A 16953-nucleotide genomic window follows, 5' to 3' on the forward strand; every position below is an offset into this window, starting at 1 on the left:
AGCCATTTCTCAAAGATATCCATAAAAAGTCTCGTTTAAAGTTTGCCACAAGCCACCTGGGAGACACACCAAACATGTGGAAGAAGGTGCTCTGGTCAGATGAAACCAAAATTGAACTTTTTGGCCACAATGCAAAACGATATGTTTGGCGTAAAAGCAACACAGCTCATCACCCTGAACACACCATCCCCACTGTCAAACATGGTGGTGGCAGCATCATGGTTTGGGCCTGCTTTTCTTCAGCAGGGACAGGGAAGATGGTTAAAATTGACGGGAAGATGGATGCATCCAAATACAGGAACATTCTGGAAGAAAACCTGTTGGTATCTGCACAAGACCTGAGACTGGGACGGAGATTTATCTTCCAACAGGAAAATGATCCAAAACATAAAGCCAAATCTACAATGGAATGGTTCAAAAATAAATGTATCCAGGTGTTAGAATGGCCAAGTCAAAGTCTGTAGGCCTGAATCCAATCGAGAATCTGTGGAAAGAGCTGAAGACTGCTGTTCACAAACACTCTCCATCCAACCTCACTGAGCTCGAGCTGTTTTGCAAGGAAGAATGGGCAAGAATGTCAGTCTCTTGATGTGCAAAACTGATAGAAACATACCCCAAGCGACTTGCAGCTGTAATTGGAGCAAAAGGTGGCGCTACAAAGTATTAACGCAAGGGGGCCGAATAATATTGCACGCCCCACTTTTCAGTTTTTTATTTGTTAAAAAAGTTTAAATTATCCAATAAATTTTGTTCCACTTCACGATTGTGTCCCACTTGTTGTTGATTCTTGACAAAAAATTAAAATTTTATATCTTTATGTTTGAAGCCTGAAATCTGGCGAAAGGTTGCAAGGTTCAAGAGGGCCGAATACTTTTGCAAGGCACTGTATATGTGTATATATATATATATATATAAATATATATATGCGTGTGTGTGTATACAGTACAGGCCAAAAGTTTTGACACAACTCATTCAATGCACCACAAATGAAGGTCCCAACCCCATTGATAAAGCAATAAATTCCACTAATCAGCCTTGAAAAGGCATACCTGTGAAGTCATTTTAGGTGACTCCCTCTTGAAGCTCATCAAGAGAATGGCAAGAGAGTGCAAAAAAGTAATCAGAGCAAATGGTGGATACTATAATATTATTTATATATTATATTATATTAATGAAAGTTTTTTTTTTTTAATTTCACCTTTTTTTGCTAAGTACGTAATTGAACACGTGTTCATTCAAAGTTTTATTACTTTCAGTGAGAATTTACAATGTAAATAGTCATTTAAAAAAAAACACACACACACACACGAATGAGGTGTGTCCAAACTTTTGCCCTGTACTGTATATATATATATATTCTAATTTTTTAAAATTTCTTATATCTAGTTAAAAAAAATTGCAACATTTGAAACATGTTTATACACATTTTTTTCCCAAACGAAAAGAAAGAAAAACTATGAATAATTAAAAATAAAAAATACATTTCAAAACTCAATTGTTTTTTTAATTTAAATCCCAAAACTGTAAAGTAAGTAAGAGAAGGTTTACCCTCCCCTCCTTTTTAAAAATGAAATAGATGTAAATGTACAAAAGATAAAAATGAGAAGCAAATAAATGAAAACATAATATTCAAATGTTTCCTTTTTTCCCCTTTTTTTTTTAAACATTAAAAGATACACGAAAAGAACTGAATAATTAATCCCCCCCCCCCCCTTTTTTTTTTTTTAAATAAAAAACTAAAATGAGAAAGAAATAGGAAATAAATTGTGATTAAGAGGTTCAAAATCACGATTTGGACAATTTTCAGGTCAAAAATGTCTCTGCCGTCTCACTGTGTCGATTAATTTTCCAAACAATAATATGTAGCCGTGATTGTTTCACTGCCATTGACGGCGCTAGATGTCCAATCAGTTTTATTGGACGGGGCTGGCAGCTCAACCCTCTGACACCATCAATGGCAGCCAGATGAGCTAAAAATGTAGCCAAGTATTGCTGAAGGAATCCAACAGGTTTGACACCTTTGATTTATAGCATGACCGTACCTATAATGAGGAAGATGATAAAGCCGATGATAAGAAGTGGAGAGCCGCTGACCGCCACCCCGTACGCAAAGTTGATGAGTGGCGATAGTAGCAGCATGGCCCAAAACAGGAAGTTGAGCAGCGTCCATGGACGGCGAGGAGGGATTATTGTGGGTCCTGGGAACTTGCCTTCCCTGCTGTACATCTCTTGTAAAGCATCCTGTAAAGGGAAGTCATTCTTATATCAAATGGGACTCAGTGAAACATCAGTGACCGAGCTCGCTCTATGTGAAGAAATTGAAAATGGACCTTCTCTTGATAGAGTTTATGAAGCCAATTAGCACACTCAGCTTCATCGTCTGGAATTTCCTCCACTGGAAAGCGTCTGCAAGTTAATAATGACACAAGACCATGAGTTAGAAGCCTTACTTTATAAAGGCACGATTAATTAACTAATGGACAAATAATCCATCATTTAATAACTTGAAAACTATTTTGATAGTTGCTTAATCGTTTCAGGGACCGTATTAAAAATATGTTAAAATGTTTTTGAGCCACTCAATAGTGAATCTTATTTTTTGTTTTTTTATTTTTCCGTATTTATGTTAACAATTAAAAAGCCTGTTAAGATTTTTTTTCCATTTATTTTTTTTGAAAAATGTTTTAGTTTAAAAAAAAAAAAAAAAAGGCACTATTCTATTTTTGAATGTATTTTTTGAATAAACAAAATGGCAAATGACCGTCAATATTCTTTTTGTAGATATAACTTATTTTCGGACTATAGACCCTACTCACCTACGTCACAAAATGACATGTCGCTGTATCCGGCCGCCATATTGTCCGTATTTTTTAGACTTATTCTCATTGTTTTCAATTAGTCGTGCAAGTTATAGAGCAATTCATTGAAGCCCCGGTGTTATCTGACGCTGTAAACTCATTGGATGCGTTGCATAAAATGTGGAAAAGCTTCAGTTTATCCATTCGCCAGATCCATATTTGATGCCTAAATCGATGTTTTTCGACCCGCTGTCTTCGCCGTCTTTGCCTGACATCTGCTAGCTACCCTGATATTTACAACTATCTTGTCCACACAAAATCAGCCTATTCTCACGAAAGTTTGAAAAACTTTTAGAGCTTGGAGGCTTATAAATACTTCGTTGCTGGTTGGGTAAAACAGGTCCTCGTCCACGAAAATTCGGCAGGAATCTATCGTGTGCTCGGGAAGGTGAGTTACGAAATTTTCAATTCAAAATCTTTTGTTCTTGCTAACATCCACTGTCAAGTCTAATGTATTTCATGTCATTTGTCAATGGAGCTAGGGCTTTTAATGTTTATATGGTTTAGCGATAGCACTCTCACTACATACATATATAATACGTAATAAATACGAAGTGCGATAGCCCTACTCCAGATTGTCCCTAGTTGAATTTATTTTTTGGCTTTTGACCTCAATAGTGAAATTGTAAATTAATTGTATGACAACTGTCTGATTATCCCCTTATAATTATATATTTTCAGGTAGTTCATTCACAGCGTCTGAGTGTATGTTGTCGGCGATTAGCCTAGCAATGATCTTAATTGTGGTTATCAGCCCAAAAATATTAAATGCATCTTACCAGATATAAAATGACTACTACATAATCTGTGGTAGTCGTTTGGAGCCCAGTTTTCTCGTCGAATTGCAGCAGTCAATCTCAGTCTCCTCTCCGGGTCTCTCGGAATACGGTAAAACTTCAAGTCTCTCCGTCTATCTTCTCTGTTTTTGCAACCGACCGACACACACGACTTCACCATTTTGATTATTAATGTTAACGAGCAGAAAAACACGCCATAATAGGAGGAATTTACGAAGCGCTAATGCATTAAGATGACGAGTATACGGACAACATGGTGCGGGGGCGTGGCTGTGACGTCACGTGAGTAGGGTCCATAAGGCGCACCTGACTATAAGCCGCCACCCACCAAAGCTGACACAAAAACAACATTTGTTTATAGATAAGCCACACTGGACTATAAGCCGCAGCTGTCCTCACTGTATTATGGGATATTTACACCAAAAGATATTGACCAGTAACACTTTGACAGCGGCATCATAAGACTGTCATAAGACCAAATGAACCACCATGAAGCAAATTGGTTCAAAGCTTCATTGCTTCAAGAAGCTTTATTTGGCCATTACTGCTCCCTTGAGGGAGACAGTCAACCTTTGCCGTCACCTGCAGTCAACACTGTTGTCGTCCAATATGCCTCCTAGCATGCATTACAGTGCTACAGATGTAAATGCCAATAATAATTCATGTTTGGGGCTAATTATTTCTTCAGTTACTGTTACAGTTGTTTCTTTAATAGCTAGGGTATTTGGTAGCACTTTATTTGACAGTGGTGCCAAAAGACATATCATTTTGTGTTATCCGGCAAATTATCTCACTTTTGAATGGATGTAAAAGATACGAGCTGGACATAAATGGAGTTAGTGACAAGATTTGCCGGACAACACTTAACGACGTCTGTCATATACATTCGTCAATGCTCATGATAGTGACGTGTTATAATTATGACAGTCTTATGACACCTGTGTCAAATACAGACTTACCCGTTAATCCAATAAATCAACAAATAAGCTGCACTGGACTCTAAGCCGCAGGATTCAAAATGAGGGAAAAATGCGGCTTATAGTGCCAAAATTACAGTATCTTTTTTGAATACATATTTTAAATAAATAATCCTAAAAACCCTTTCGTTTTAATGTTTGAAAACATTTTTAGTTTCATTATTTACATTTTTAATAAAAAGGATGAAAACGGTTTAGATTTGTAAAATTTTGATTACATTTACATTAGAAAAGGATATAACACACAATATTTATTATTTTTATTTAATAAAACAAATCTTGTATTCATGTTCTTACCATTTATTTAAATAAAATGTTTAAATAATTTAAAGCTATTTTCTATTGTTTTAAAATGGAAAAACACATTAAATGTTATTGTATACTAAAAGATAAAAAGTATATGTAGTCAATATTAAAATTTTTGCTGTATTTTCTATAACAAATCCAAAAAGAATTTTTTTTTTTAAATACCTGTATGTAATAATTCAATAAATAATTAAAACAAAATGCTGTCCAATTTATTTGTTGTAAACTTTTAAATAAAAGGGGGAAAAAAATTCCAGTCTTCGATGAAAGCTGATCATTAACTTAATAAATCAGAATCAGATATGAGCAAACATTTGCTTTCCAATGCTAATTCCAGCTAACCCAATAATGCCCGACCCCAGAAATAATGAACAGAAAAATCAGATTTTTTTTTTTTTTTTTTACATTTGAAAACTTTGTGTTCTTAAACATAATTATTTTTAATTAAAAAATAATATGCATATATGTTTTCAAAATTGTATCATAAATAATACATTAAGCTATACATATGTGGTCAAATAAAAATAACTCAAGTGAGGCTGAAGACAAAGTTTTAAACAACGTTTTTTACTGCGCGACAATGCAATGAGGTGCAGAAATGCTTGCATCAAATTTGATAGGTTTGGCAAAATAGGACCAAAATGTAAAGCCCAAAGTAACATAACAGCAAATAAGGAGGTTTATATATGAGCTGATCATTTAACAAACCTAAAAATAATCGTTAATTAATTGACTATCAATGTAAGCGTTTGAGACAGCGATTGCCATCAACTGTACTGATTATGATGATTATTAACTGCCAGCCCGTTTCAAATAATGGCAAATTGTGAGCTATTACACTCTCCTGCCACCAGGGGGCTCACTTGACCAAAAGAGAAGACTATTAAAATAGTCGGGGTATGTTTAAGAGCAAAGATCTCATGAGAAACAATAGCCAAGAGGTTTGTGTTCAGTCAAGTCCGTAGCCCGTATCAGTGTCATGTTCTCACCTTACGCTCATATCAGCTTTGTACTTCTTTCCGTTGACGATGCCCAGGAGAGTCGGTGTCTGGTTGTCTTTGAAGTTTAATGTCACGTCATAAACGGCGGTCACTGGGGGAAAAGCAGGTGGCCTTCATCTAAGATATTTAACATATTGCGCGTATGTATTTCTACGCTCTACCTGTGCCCTTGAGACACTTCAGCGTAGTGGTGAATCCCTTTGTACGTGGCAGGAGGTGATATTTGAGCTTTGGCAGGCCTTTACTCTCTGCGACCTGCATGCTTATCTGGTGCTTCTTCTCTGTAAAGCGTGTGCCTTCACAATATAGTAGAAACTGGGGAAGAGAAGACATTTGCCATGTTAGTGCATATTTAGTCCCAGTGCTGCAATTTACAAGGGATTCAAAGATTATACGAGAGTGATCGCGAATTAGGTCTCCTGCAGTGACATGGTAAATACAGCTGGAGCAGCCACAGTGCCAAGAAATATTGAGAAAAAAAGTGGGCCAAAGGGAAGAATTTACTGATCAAGGACATTCACTTTGAAATCCAATGACATATTTGTACTTCATTCAGCTAGATCAAAAATAATTCTTGTCAATTTGCTGAACTATTACATTTTTGTCAAGCAGCCATACACTATTTCTTACTGTATTATATCATTTTCATCTACCATGTTTGAGCTCAGATGGACATTTACCATTTCATTTCATTTATTTTCCCTTCAGGCATGACAAATCCAAACAAACATACAGCATTTATATGTGTTTACAGGTAATTCAACCCGAAAAGAAAAGGGCTGACGGGAGAAGCCGAAGCTTATTGAAACCCGTCACCAGTATACCATAAAGGACGCAGAAAATATCAAATATCAATTTTTGACATTCAGATTTCGTAATGATCACAAGTTTTTTTTTTTTTTTTAAATAATAACCATCCCCTCTGATTGTTCATTTTCCAAATAGTCCATAGTCAATCGATGTGCTCGTAATGTTGATTAGATCCTGTAGACTAGTTCATAATTTAGTACTTAGTTTATTCAGTTGATTCGATCCAGAAGATAGGGAATAGCTGAGGACCAAAGGTAGGCCGTGTCTGCCACACTCCTTTTGTTGACTTAATCCTCGTCGCAGTTTTCGTTCCTTGCTGACTCCCGACGAACATTCATCTCAAGGTTGCGCAGCTTCGTAGTAGGTTGCATCGCCATTTCGGTTGTGGACTCATGGCCTGGGGGACTGGCGTCGCTAGGTCCTACAGAAGGACCGTCCCAGCGATCACTGTCCCACCTGGCACAATCAGAAGCTGCCAGCAGCGCACCAAAAGGAAACATCCTCGATATTGTTCCTCTTCGAGTGTGGTCAGACACAGCGGCCGCCATCTACCCCAGCTATCCTCCACAATATCCAGACGTTAAAATGTTTTCCAGGCAGGCACGTTGTCCAGGTTCTGGCAGGACAGTGGCCAATCGACCAGTCCCATGTTGTTGCAAATTTGAAGAATTTGAAGTCAGTTGTCTGTGCATTTACAGCCAACAGATGATATGTATGTCCTTGTGAGTTCTGATTGCTTTGAGTCCCCCCACCCCCCCCTTTTTTTTTTTGCCTTCCATTGTTTTGGGTACACTCGGTTTTGCTTCCAGCTTTGAGTTGCCACCCAGACATTATTTAAAATTTGTACAAACCAGACATTATTTAACATTTGTACAGTTCTTATAATGTCCGAGTTAGCTTGAGTCAGCAACATAATTATTTAATAAGGTTTGTTTATATCTCCTCTTAAAAACAGCCAATGACCCTGAGCTGGTCACTGCAGAATCTAGTTTGTTCCAAAGCTTTACACCAGAGTAAGGAACCGAAAATGATTTTAGTGTTGTTCTAGCGTAGTGAAGTTTAAACACATTTTCTCCCCTCAAATCGTATTTCGATTCCCTAGCCTGGAAACGACTTTGCAAGTTATACGGAAGGCTATTAGTTGAAGCTTTGTACATCATCTGTCCCTTTTTGAAATTTATTAAATCATACAGCTTCAATAATTTGGATTTGATGAACAACTCATGAGTATGTGCTGTGTTTGCCTTATGAATAATCCGTATTGCTTTTTTTTGGATGACCAACAGAGGGTGTAATCGAGATTTGTAGGTGTTTCCCCAAATCTTGGCGCAGTAAGTCAAATACAGCAAAAATAGTGCACTATAAATTATTTGGAGGGCCCTGTGATCTAGTAGATTTTGAGCTCTGTAAAGAATGGAGACACTCCTAGCTAATTTATTTTTCAGTTGTCTTATATGTGCATTCCATGTTAATGAATCATCAAGTATTATACCTAATACATTGTGTTCTCTAACACGTTCAATAGCCACCTGGTTTACTTGAATGTCTAGATGTTCTTTCAGACCCAGGCATGAAAATGGGTCAGGGGTTAAAAAGGTGAGAAAGATGTGGAGGAAATATGTTCCGGCGTTATGCCAAAATGTCCTCTGTCGGCGAAACGTCCTACATGTGGCGAATTTGACCATTTTAATTTTTCACATAAGGCTTAATATTCGAGCGGGGGTTTTTAGTTACTTGAAGGAGTTGATTTCAACCACCATTGACTTGCGCTGGCTTAGCCACTCCGGAGCCCTGAAACTAACAAATAGCTGGCAAACTGCGCAGAATTTGTTCAAATCAACTCCAATGACTAATTAAACCCCGGCTAACTCAAAGATTAAGCCTAATGTAAAAAATTCTGAACTTCCCCTTTAAAATAAAGACCATTGAATATGACCATTAAAATGTTGTCTATAAAAGTTTTAGAGCAATAAAATAAACAACAAAAATGAATGAAATGAACAAGAATCTTTCAAACTACTGTATTTCATAATGGGTCCAAATTATTTTTTGAACGGATCATGTGACCATAGCACCTTAGAGACAGCCGTTTGCATTGCTTAGCCAAAACTACAGCTGAGGAGGCAAAATGGATATTTAGAATTTCTTTAAACCTAAGCTTTCAAAACCTTCAACAACAACTGAGCTTGAACCCAGGATTGAGCACGAGCAGTATCAAAAAGTCCTGGCTTTCGTGTTACCTGTTGTGCTGTAATTCCAAGTGGTGCTTGAATTGGATGCTTGTAGCGGTTGACAGTCTTTTTGAGCCAGCGCAAAGTTCGCAGCGCATGGAGATATTTTTGTCATCTTTACTGGACAAAAATGTGAAGTAATGGCTGTGTTTCCAGTGTGCAAATGCAGCCGTTTGTAGTGTATCTCCTGCCTATTTCATTGTGTCCTGGCGAGGAAGCAAGGCTATGTTGTTTTGGCCGCAAACTCCCAGCGCTCATGGCTCACGCATCATGGTAATACACGTGACCCTTTTTTTTTTTTTCCATCCCCGATTAGAAAATGTAGCATGTGATGTCACTCCCATGACTACAGTATTCTTCATTCTACATACATTATGGGGTAATAACAAAATAATAACGTACAGGCATCAAGGAAAGTAATTTTACTCAGATTACTGATTTAGAAAAATGAACGCGTTAGATTGTTCTTTCCTGAAAGAAAGTAATCAGATTACAGTTACGCATTACTCACATAACGCGTTACTGACAACACTGCTTTTATATTACCGTTAAATACACAAGCTTGAAGCTACCTTAACGGGAGCTATTTTTTCACCGGACGCTCTGGCAGTGTTCAACGCAAGCTGCAACAAACGGCAGTAACTTTGTCATACCGCAAAATATGAAAACGATTAAAACCATTACTCACCAAATTCAATATGCTGGCAAATGCATTCATCTAAAAAAAAATTGGGAGTGAGACCTCACCTCGTCCAGCGAACGTGAATTTGTGCTTAGGACAAGATCATCTGTCGCAATTAGCGATCTTTGACACTCTTTTTTTTCCTCCCCGCATACAAACTTGTTTCTCTCTTAGCGGCTGTGATTAACCTCAATGAAGTTGCTCTCCTAGCTTAGCTAAGCCTTGCATATCATTCGTCTTTGTAAGTTTTTAGTAACTTTGTGTACTGAATTTGAAAGGAAAATGTGTGTTTTGTTTTTGGCGAACTTTTTCATGAAGCTAAACTGTTGAAGCGACTCACACGTGGAAAAATACGATTGTACAACGTTTTAAATGTATTTATTTGGTATATTTCAGTTACCACGATTTGAGAGCTCAATGCATTGCAGAATTTACGCCTTGCGTTTGGAAAGTTTGTTTTTGGGTTTGCTGGAATAGCGTCACTGACACTCGCAGCATCAAACGGGAAGGGGTCAGCGCTGCCGCGCCAAGCCACTTCTGGCTGCATTTTCGACACATGAAAAATAACGAATACGTAGTACTGTATGACGGAAAATTTTAGTAGTTTTGTAACCGCAACGTTTTCATAGCATGGTAAACCGTGAAGGTAACCGGCACATGCCTACACCCAACCCCCCCGCACCCCCCTTAAAAGTTTTCTCATCGGATCTACACGATTCACGTAGGTCATCTTTTTTTACTTCAAAACGGCGAATTTCGCCGAAAGGTGAGAGATTTTCATGCCTGAGACCTTTTTTTGCCAAATAGCATATATTTAGTTTTACTAAGGTTTAGTGAACGTTTATTGGCATTGAACCATTCTTGTAGCTTGTCTAATTCCTCATTCACTTGTTGGGTCATTCTGTTGAAGTCGTTACCTGAGAAAAAGATATTGGTGTCGTCTGCAAAAAGTACCATTTTTAATATGCTGGATACCTTGTATATATCATTTATATATAGTAGAAACAATTTTGGTCCCAAGACAGAGCCTTGAGGTACTCCACATGTAACTTCAAGTTTTTCCGACCTTTTCCCACTAATTGTCACATATTGATGCCTTTTAGATAGATAACTACGTATCCAGTCTAGAGCTATTCCTCTAATTCCCAGTCGCTCTAATTTATCAAATAATATATTATGATCTACTGTGTCAAATGCTTTTTTCAAATCCAAGAAAATTCCAACAGAATACTGTCCTTGATCAATCGCATCCGTAATAATTTCCCTTGACTCCATCAGCGCTTGTGCAGTTGAGTGGTCTTTTCTAAAACCATACTGGCTGTGATTTAGTAAGCTATGCTTTGATATGAACTTGTCAAGCCTGTTATTAAAAAGTTTTTCGAGGATCTTGGATACTGTAATTGTGGCAGAATGGAGATAGGCCTATAGTTGTTAAATACATGTGCGTCCCCTCCTTTATATACGGGGACGACTTTCGCTATTTTCATATCATTCGGAAATGTTCCAGTTTCAAAAGAAAGATTTAAAATATGTTAAAGGCTGAATAATGTCATCTATTATAAGTTTTATAAGCCTCAGGTCCAAGCCTTGCACGTCTGTCGAGGATTTGTTTCCCAGTGTCCCGACCAGACGCCTTATCTCAGTGTCCTTCACAGGGTGCAAAAATAAGGAGCGCAGGGCCCTTTCCTGTTTGTTATTGTATTGCACATGTGGTATGTTCTCCGCTAATTTAGGAGCGATTGTAACAAAAAATTCATTGAAATTATTTGCAATTGCAATTTGGTAGGGTTTGGTATGCTTTGCTCATATGCTTTGTACTTAATGGGTACTGCAATACAGTCAAGCACATGATTTTATACACACGTCAATTACAGTTAACCACGGGTGAAAGTGGCTAGAATTTTTTGCTGAAACTGGCTGACATGAAGGGCGTCGCGGAGCCAGAATTTTTTGGGGGTGGGGGTCAAACCTCCTAAAACCACTGAAATCCAGAGAAAACTACTTTTGGCACAGTTATACCCAAGGGCGTAGGTTTGGTTTCAACAAGACATGTGCCGGTTACCGGTTTCACGGTTTACCATGGTGTGAAAACGTCGCGGTTTCAAAACCACTAAAATTTTCCGTCATACCTTAGTACGGTATTCGCTATTTTTCATGTGCCAAAATGCAGCCGAAGTGGCTTGGTGCGGCACCGCTCACCCCTTCCCGTTTGTTGCCGTGAGTGTCACTAAACAGCCAGCAAACCCAAAAACAAATCCTCCAAACACAAGGCGTACTTTTCTTCAATTTATTGAGCTCTCAAATCGTGGTGAAATATACAAATAAATACATTTAAAACGTTGTACAATTGTATTTTTCCACGTGTGATTAGGTTCAACAGGATAGCAGTAGCACCATTAAAAAGTTCGCCAAAAACAAAGCACACATTTTCCTTTCAAATTCAATATACAAACTAACTAAAACTTACAAAGACGAATGTTAGCCTAGGCTAAACTGGGAGAGCAGCTTCTTTTATGTCTCACAGCCGCTGAGTGAGAGAAATGCTTGAATGAAGGGGGGAAAGAAAAAGAATCGCGTCAAAGATCGCTAATTGAGAGGGGAGGTCTCACTCCTCCCTTTTTTTTTTTTTTTAAATTTTTTTAGATGAAACCTTTCCTCAACAATATTTACATTTTAACTAATTTATAAAACGAACTTATACATTTTTAACTAACTTATTAACTTATGAATTGTTTGTTCTTTTTAACACAAAGGCATGGCATCATGTAGACTAGAGTTGACACAGTGGCTGAAAATGGCGAAACTTCACTTGAGCTTCCCCCCTCAAAAAAAAAAAGTCATACAGTATATATTTTTAATTTTATTTAGAAGTGTTTTTACTTTTTATAGCAATTATTTTGTTCCTACTCTAATATTGAGCAACTTGAGCTGTGGCTGTGGGTATAGTCTAGGTTCTATTTATTTTAATTTTATATAATATTTGTTATTTTTTGTTAATTTATTTATTTTCACATTATATTCATGTTCGAATTTGCAAATATGTTTTGAAAAAATCCTGTTCAATGGATTTTTTTTTTTTTTTTTTTTTTTTTAAACCCATACATCTCAAAATTTTGGAGCTATAATTGCAATACCGTGGTACCGTGAAACCGCGGTATTTTTGCTCACGGTTATCGTACCGTGAAAATCTCATACCGGCACATGCCTAGTTTCAACATTGGTAAGGACGCTATCACAGCATAACTTGCATGTCCACTTTTTGCTGGGGAAGGGACATTAATAAGACCAAACAAATTGGGAGATACATTTCTCAAAAATAGCTGGTTCCCACATAAAAATGTAAAGTTAAAATTACTTTCATGGGAGGAAGTCATTTTTCAAAATGCTTGCCTCATATAAAGGAAATGTACAGTGGTTGTGTTTTTGTGTTATTGGGTAGGGTGAGATTTTAAAAAATGTGTATAGGCTGCAAATAAAAATATATTTTTTTAAATGATGCAGAAAATGTATTTTAATTAATGAATAAATGCACAAAATGAAGTTGAATTAACGTTAACAGAAGAAAACATACAGGAAGACACCTCTCTAAGCAGCGTTCTACTCGAGTTTTACCGGTAAGCAAGTTCACACAGTTTAATGTTATGCAAATTCTTATGCAGGTCAGACTTTCACTAGCAAAATTAGTGGCGTGTCCCCCACCTCCACAACATTGATGTCTTTTTACATTACTTACAGTGGCTGATGCTGCTGGCCGAAAAAAACTTCTAACATCCCTCCTCTTCAAAGGGGCGGAGGAGGCAGAATGTTGACATGTATTTCTGTCAGGATTGTGTGAATGTGGGGGTTCTAGTCATCAGCCAATCAAACATGCGTTTGACGGGGAAAAAATGGACCGGCACATTCAGCTAGTGAACAGGGGTAAATGTAAGCCTGAACATAATGAAAGTAATTCGCCTAATAATGGTAGGGTCAATTCTATCCTTACAACATATGGGAAGACAATCTAAATTACCTATATCCTGAACTCGTTATATAATGCCAATAAGGTTGCTTAAAAGTTGGTGGCGAATATTTAAGCATACTTAAAAGTTCATAGTGTTATATCCCTACTGTCCCTATGCAAACCTACGTCCTTGGTTATGACACACACACACAATTAAAATGGTTTTACGCATGCATTAGGCTACTGCATTACACATTCTTTCACAATGCATACATGAGAAACTGATTTTATTATAAAGATTTTACTGATATATATTTCATATTTTTCAATGATTTGCAAAATAAGTTAACAAAAACAGCAGTAACACCAACCCCCCCATGTGCTATTTTTTATTTTCCTCTCATTTCCTCACATCTTAATGCAAAACCCAAATTTCAACTACTTAAGAAAATAGGATCTACATTAAAATTGAAGATAGAAGATATAAGTAACATACATTCACAAAAATAAGTACAAATGACTTACATTATGTATAGTTATATGGAATATTTTTTGAAGATCACGCAAACTTTTGAAATGATAAGGAAATAAGTGGCCTAACATTAATGAACAAAAAATAAGTCCAATGTGCACATTGACATAGAAGATGTTCTGACCCTCACCATCAGACCAAACAAAACAAAATAAGATATAGCCTCTTCAACTCTTTCCTTTCTCTTAAAGATCTGGTCAATTTTCTTTTGCATTGTCCTTTTTCATCGCATTATTTCAACAAGATCGGTCTTCTTTTTGCAGTTCCAGAAAATACGTGCATTTGAACCAATCAGAGATAACCATCTATGTTATGATCTAATCAGTCAGTATGTTAGCCAAATGAATGGACAAATGAGTCCAGGGTGGTTTGCTGCGCGCATCGTCAGACAGATTAAACTGCATCTGGGGGAGAGTTACAAGGTGTGCATCGGCACTGTCCTCACGATTCGATTCGATTACGATTCGGAGGTTCACGATTCGATTCGATTCAGAGGGTCACGATTCGTTTAAGTTCGATTCGGCAATGCATCGCGATGTATTAAAGCCTGGGATGCATTAAAATTCTAAAGCAAAGCATATTTTTCGTGAATCATGAGGCAACAAAAGCGGTCAGACATTAAACAACTTTTTATTGGCTCTTGTGTCACTCCTGGTTGACGTCAAATGAAATTAGTATACCTTCATAAACACATATCACAGCATTTAATTTGTGCTTTGAATGAGACCAGCACTCCCTCTTTCTCCGCTTCAGCCATTGTTATGTTATGTCCTACGTCTCTGCTCTCTCGATTGCAACTGCGCATGTCTGTGACGTTACTCCGGTGAGGAAGCGGATTTGGGTTCCTCGTCTCCCCTGCATTGCTTTGAATGTATAGTAGCTTCCTCTACAGGTAAACATGAGAATAGTAATACAAATGGGAAAACCAAATCCGTTGCATCACCGGAATTGCACAGGGAAGATTTTTTAACGTACTTATATTAGAGCCTAGTTCGGGCCAAAAAAAATCCAGCCTGACCAGGCCCGCGCGTATTAAAGCCCGACCCGGCCCGAGCAATTAACTTACCTTGCAGGCTCGAGCCCGAAAAAACCCTCAATTTCATTTTTTATTTGTATGCCCGAAGCCCGAAACCCCCCCCCCCCGAAATTTTACGTTTTATTTGTAGGATGTGATGCGTGGTTGCGTTTTTTGTGACGATCCCATGTGCATAATGATAACAAATTAAAGCCCGTCTTTTGTAACAAATTCTCCCAGTTAAACAAAACTGTAAGATGCATTACGAAATAACGCTGGAAAGGTTTGTTAAATATATTTCTGTGTGGGATATTTTGCTCACTACATGCCTCTATGGCAATGAGAGGAACCGCAGCATATACAAAAATAAACTAAAATACTTTTAAACAACATTCTTTATTTTAATGACTCGCATTAGAACACACAAAAGAGTAACTTGCCTTAAAGAGCATACGACATGAGAAAAAAAGTCTTAAATGGCATTATTATGTGAATTAGAATCATATTTTGAGACGATTCGACTGTATACAACAATTTAGCGCAGATGACGAGAAATTAGTCTTTTAATCTGCCGGCTAGCCACACCTACCATTATCGGGCTTTAGCGTCCCCAACAGGTGGATGACGTCAGCAGTAGACTGGGCTCATTCATTCAGCCCATTGAGGGGGAATTATTCAGAACGAGGAAAACGCGACGAAGAGAGACGCAAAATGTCATTGTTTCAGTCTCTCCAATATTTTTATAGGATTTTCTTTTTATTCAAGTATTTTTCCCCAATAGCTATATAAATGGCTTGAGAGGGACCAGTCAGCCCGTCGAGGGGGAAATATTCACAACGAGGAAAACGCGACGAAGAGAGCTGTAAAATGTCATTGTTTCTGTCTCTTTACTTCAATATTTTTACAGGATATTCTTTTTATCCAAATATTTTCCCCAATTGCTAAATAAATGGCATGGTCATGATAAATTACAGTCTTGTGCTAAATGGAATATGAAATCATAAAAATGCATTTATTCAGGACGACATGGCAAAATTATTCCATAATGGTCAAAACTGTCGACTTCACCTTTACTGTCGCACCTCCCGAACGATATTTTATGACACCTAAATCGGACATATATGTCATTTCCCTTCCCCGGCTTCGGAGAATGTAAACAAACCAAAAGGCGTGACAGCTAGCCAACATGCTAACCCGAAAAGAGTGATGTTTCAAAGTCTTCCAAGCGGAAAATCACACATAACTAGCCTGGATTATTTGACATGACGACTGGGTTGTCGATTGTTTTCGTGGATCGGCAAACCGCCCGGCGGAGAGCAATTTACAGTTCGTTCCCCGGATGAGGGTGGCTGCAGTTGTTGTGCAGCTTACGTGCTGCTAATGTGCATGAGGAGAGCTTTTTACATGCCTATCAATGGTAAATGGTAAATGATGTTACACTTATATAGCGCTTTTCCACCTTTCAAGGCGCTCAAAGCGCTTTACACTATCTCACCATCCACCTACTGGTGACGCAGCACCAGGAGCAACGTGGGGTTCAGTGTCTTGCTCAAGGACACTTAGACGAGTTCATCAGGGCGAAGAATCGAACCCACAACCTCCAGGTTGGGGGACAATTACTCTACCACTGAGCCACGCCACCCCACGATATCAATGATCAAACGTAAGTAGCCCTTTATTTAAAGAAAGTCTGTAGTGTTTACTTTGTAATAGCTGTATTAATATTTGACATAATACTAAACAAGATGTTTACTCACTTCCTCGTAAGTCCAATGGTCCCACAGTAGTCGTCGGGCTTGTT

The 16953-nt window shown here is 37.8% G+C and overlaps 1 protein-coding gene across 4 annotated transcripts in view; it reads right to left on the reverse strand.

Moving 5' to 3' along the window:
* Nucleotides 1-16953, reverse strand: part of agpat3 (1-acylglycerol-3-phosphate O-acyltransferase 3) — a 53548-nt gene that overhangs the window by 4464 nt on the left and 32131 nt on the right. For all 4 annotated transcript variants that reach the window (XM_057852078.1, XM_057852079.1, XM_057852080.1 and 1 more), the window contains exons 6-9: nt 6101-6254; nt 5928-6030; nt 2331-2406; nt 2043-2241 (exon numbers count right to left, since the gene is read on the reverse strand). In XM_057852078.1, coding sequence (XP_057708061.1) covers nt 2043-2241; nt 2331-2406; nt 5928-6030; nt 6101-6254 — 532 coding nt within the window. The remainder of the gene's footprint in view (nt 1-2042; nt 2242-2330; nt 2407-5927; nt 6031-6100; nt 6255-16953) is intronic.

Source organism: Corythoichthys intestinalis, chromosome 12 (assembly GCF_030265065.1).
Source record: "Corythoichthys intestinalis isolate RoL2023-P3 chromosome 12, ASM3026506v1, whole genome shotgun sequence".
Taxonomy (NCBI): domain Eukaryota; kingdom Metazoa; phylum Chordata; class Actinopteri; order Syngnathiformes; family Syngnathidae; genus Corythoichthys; species Corythoichthys intestinalis.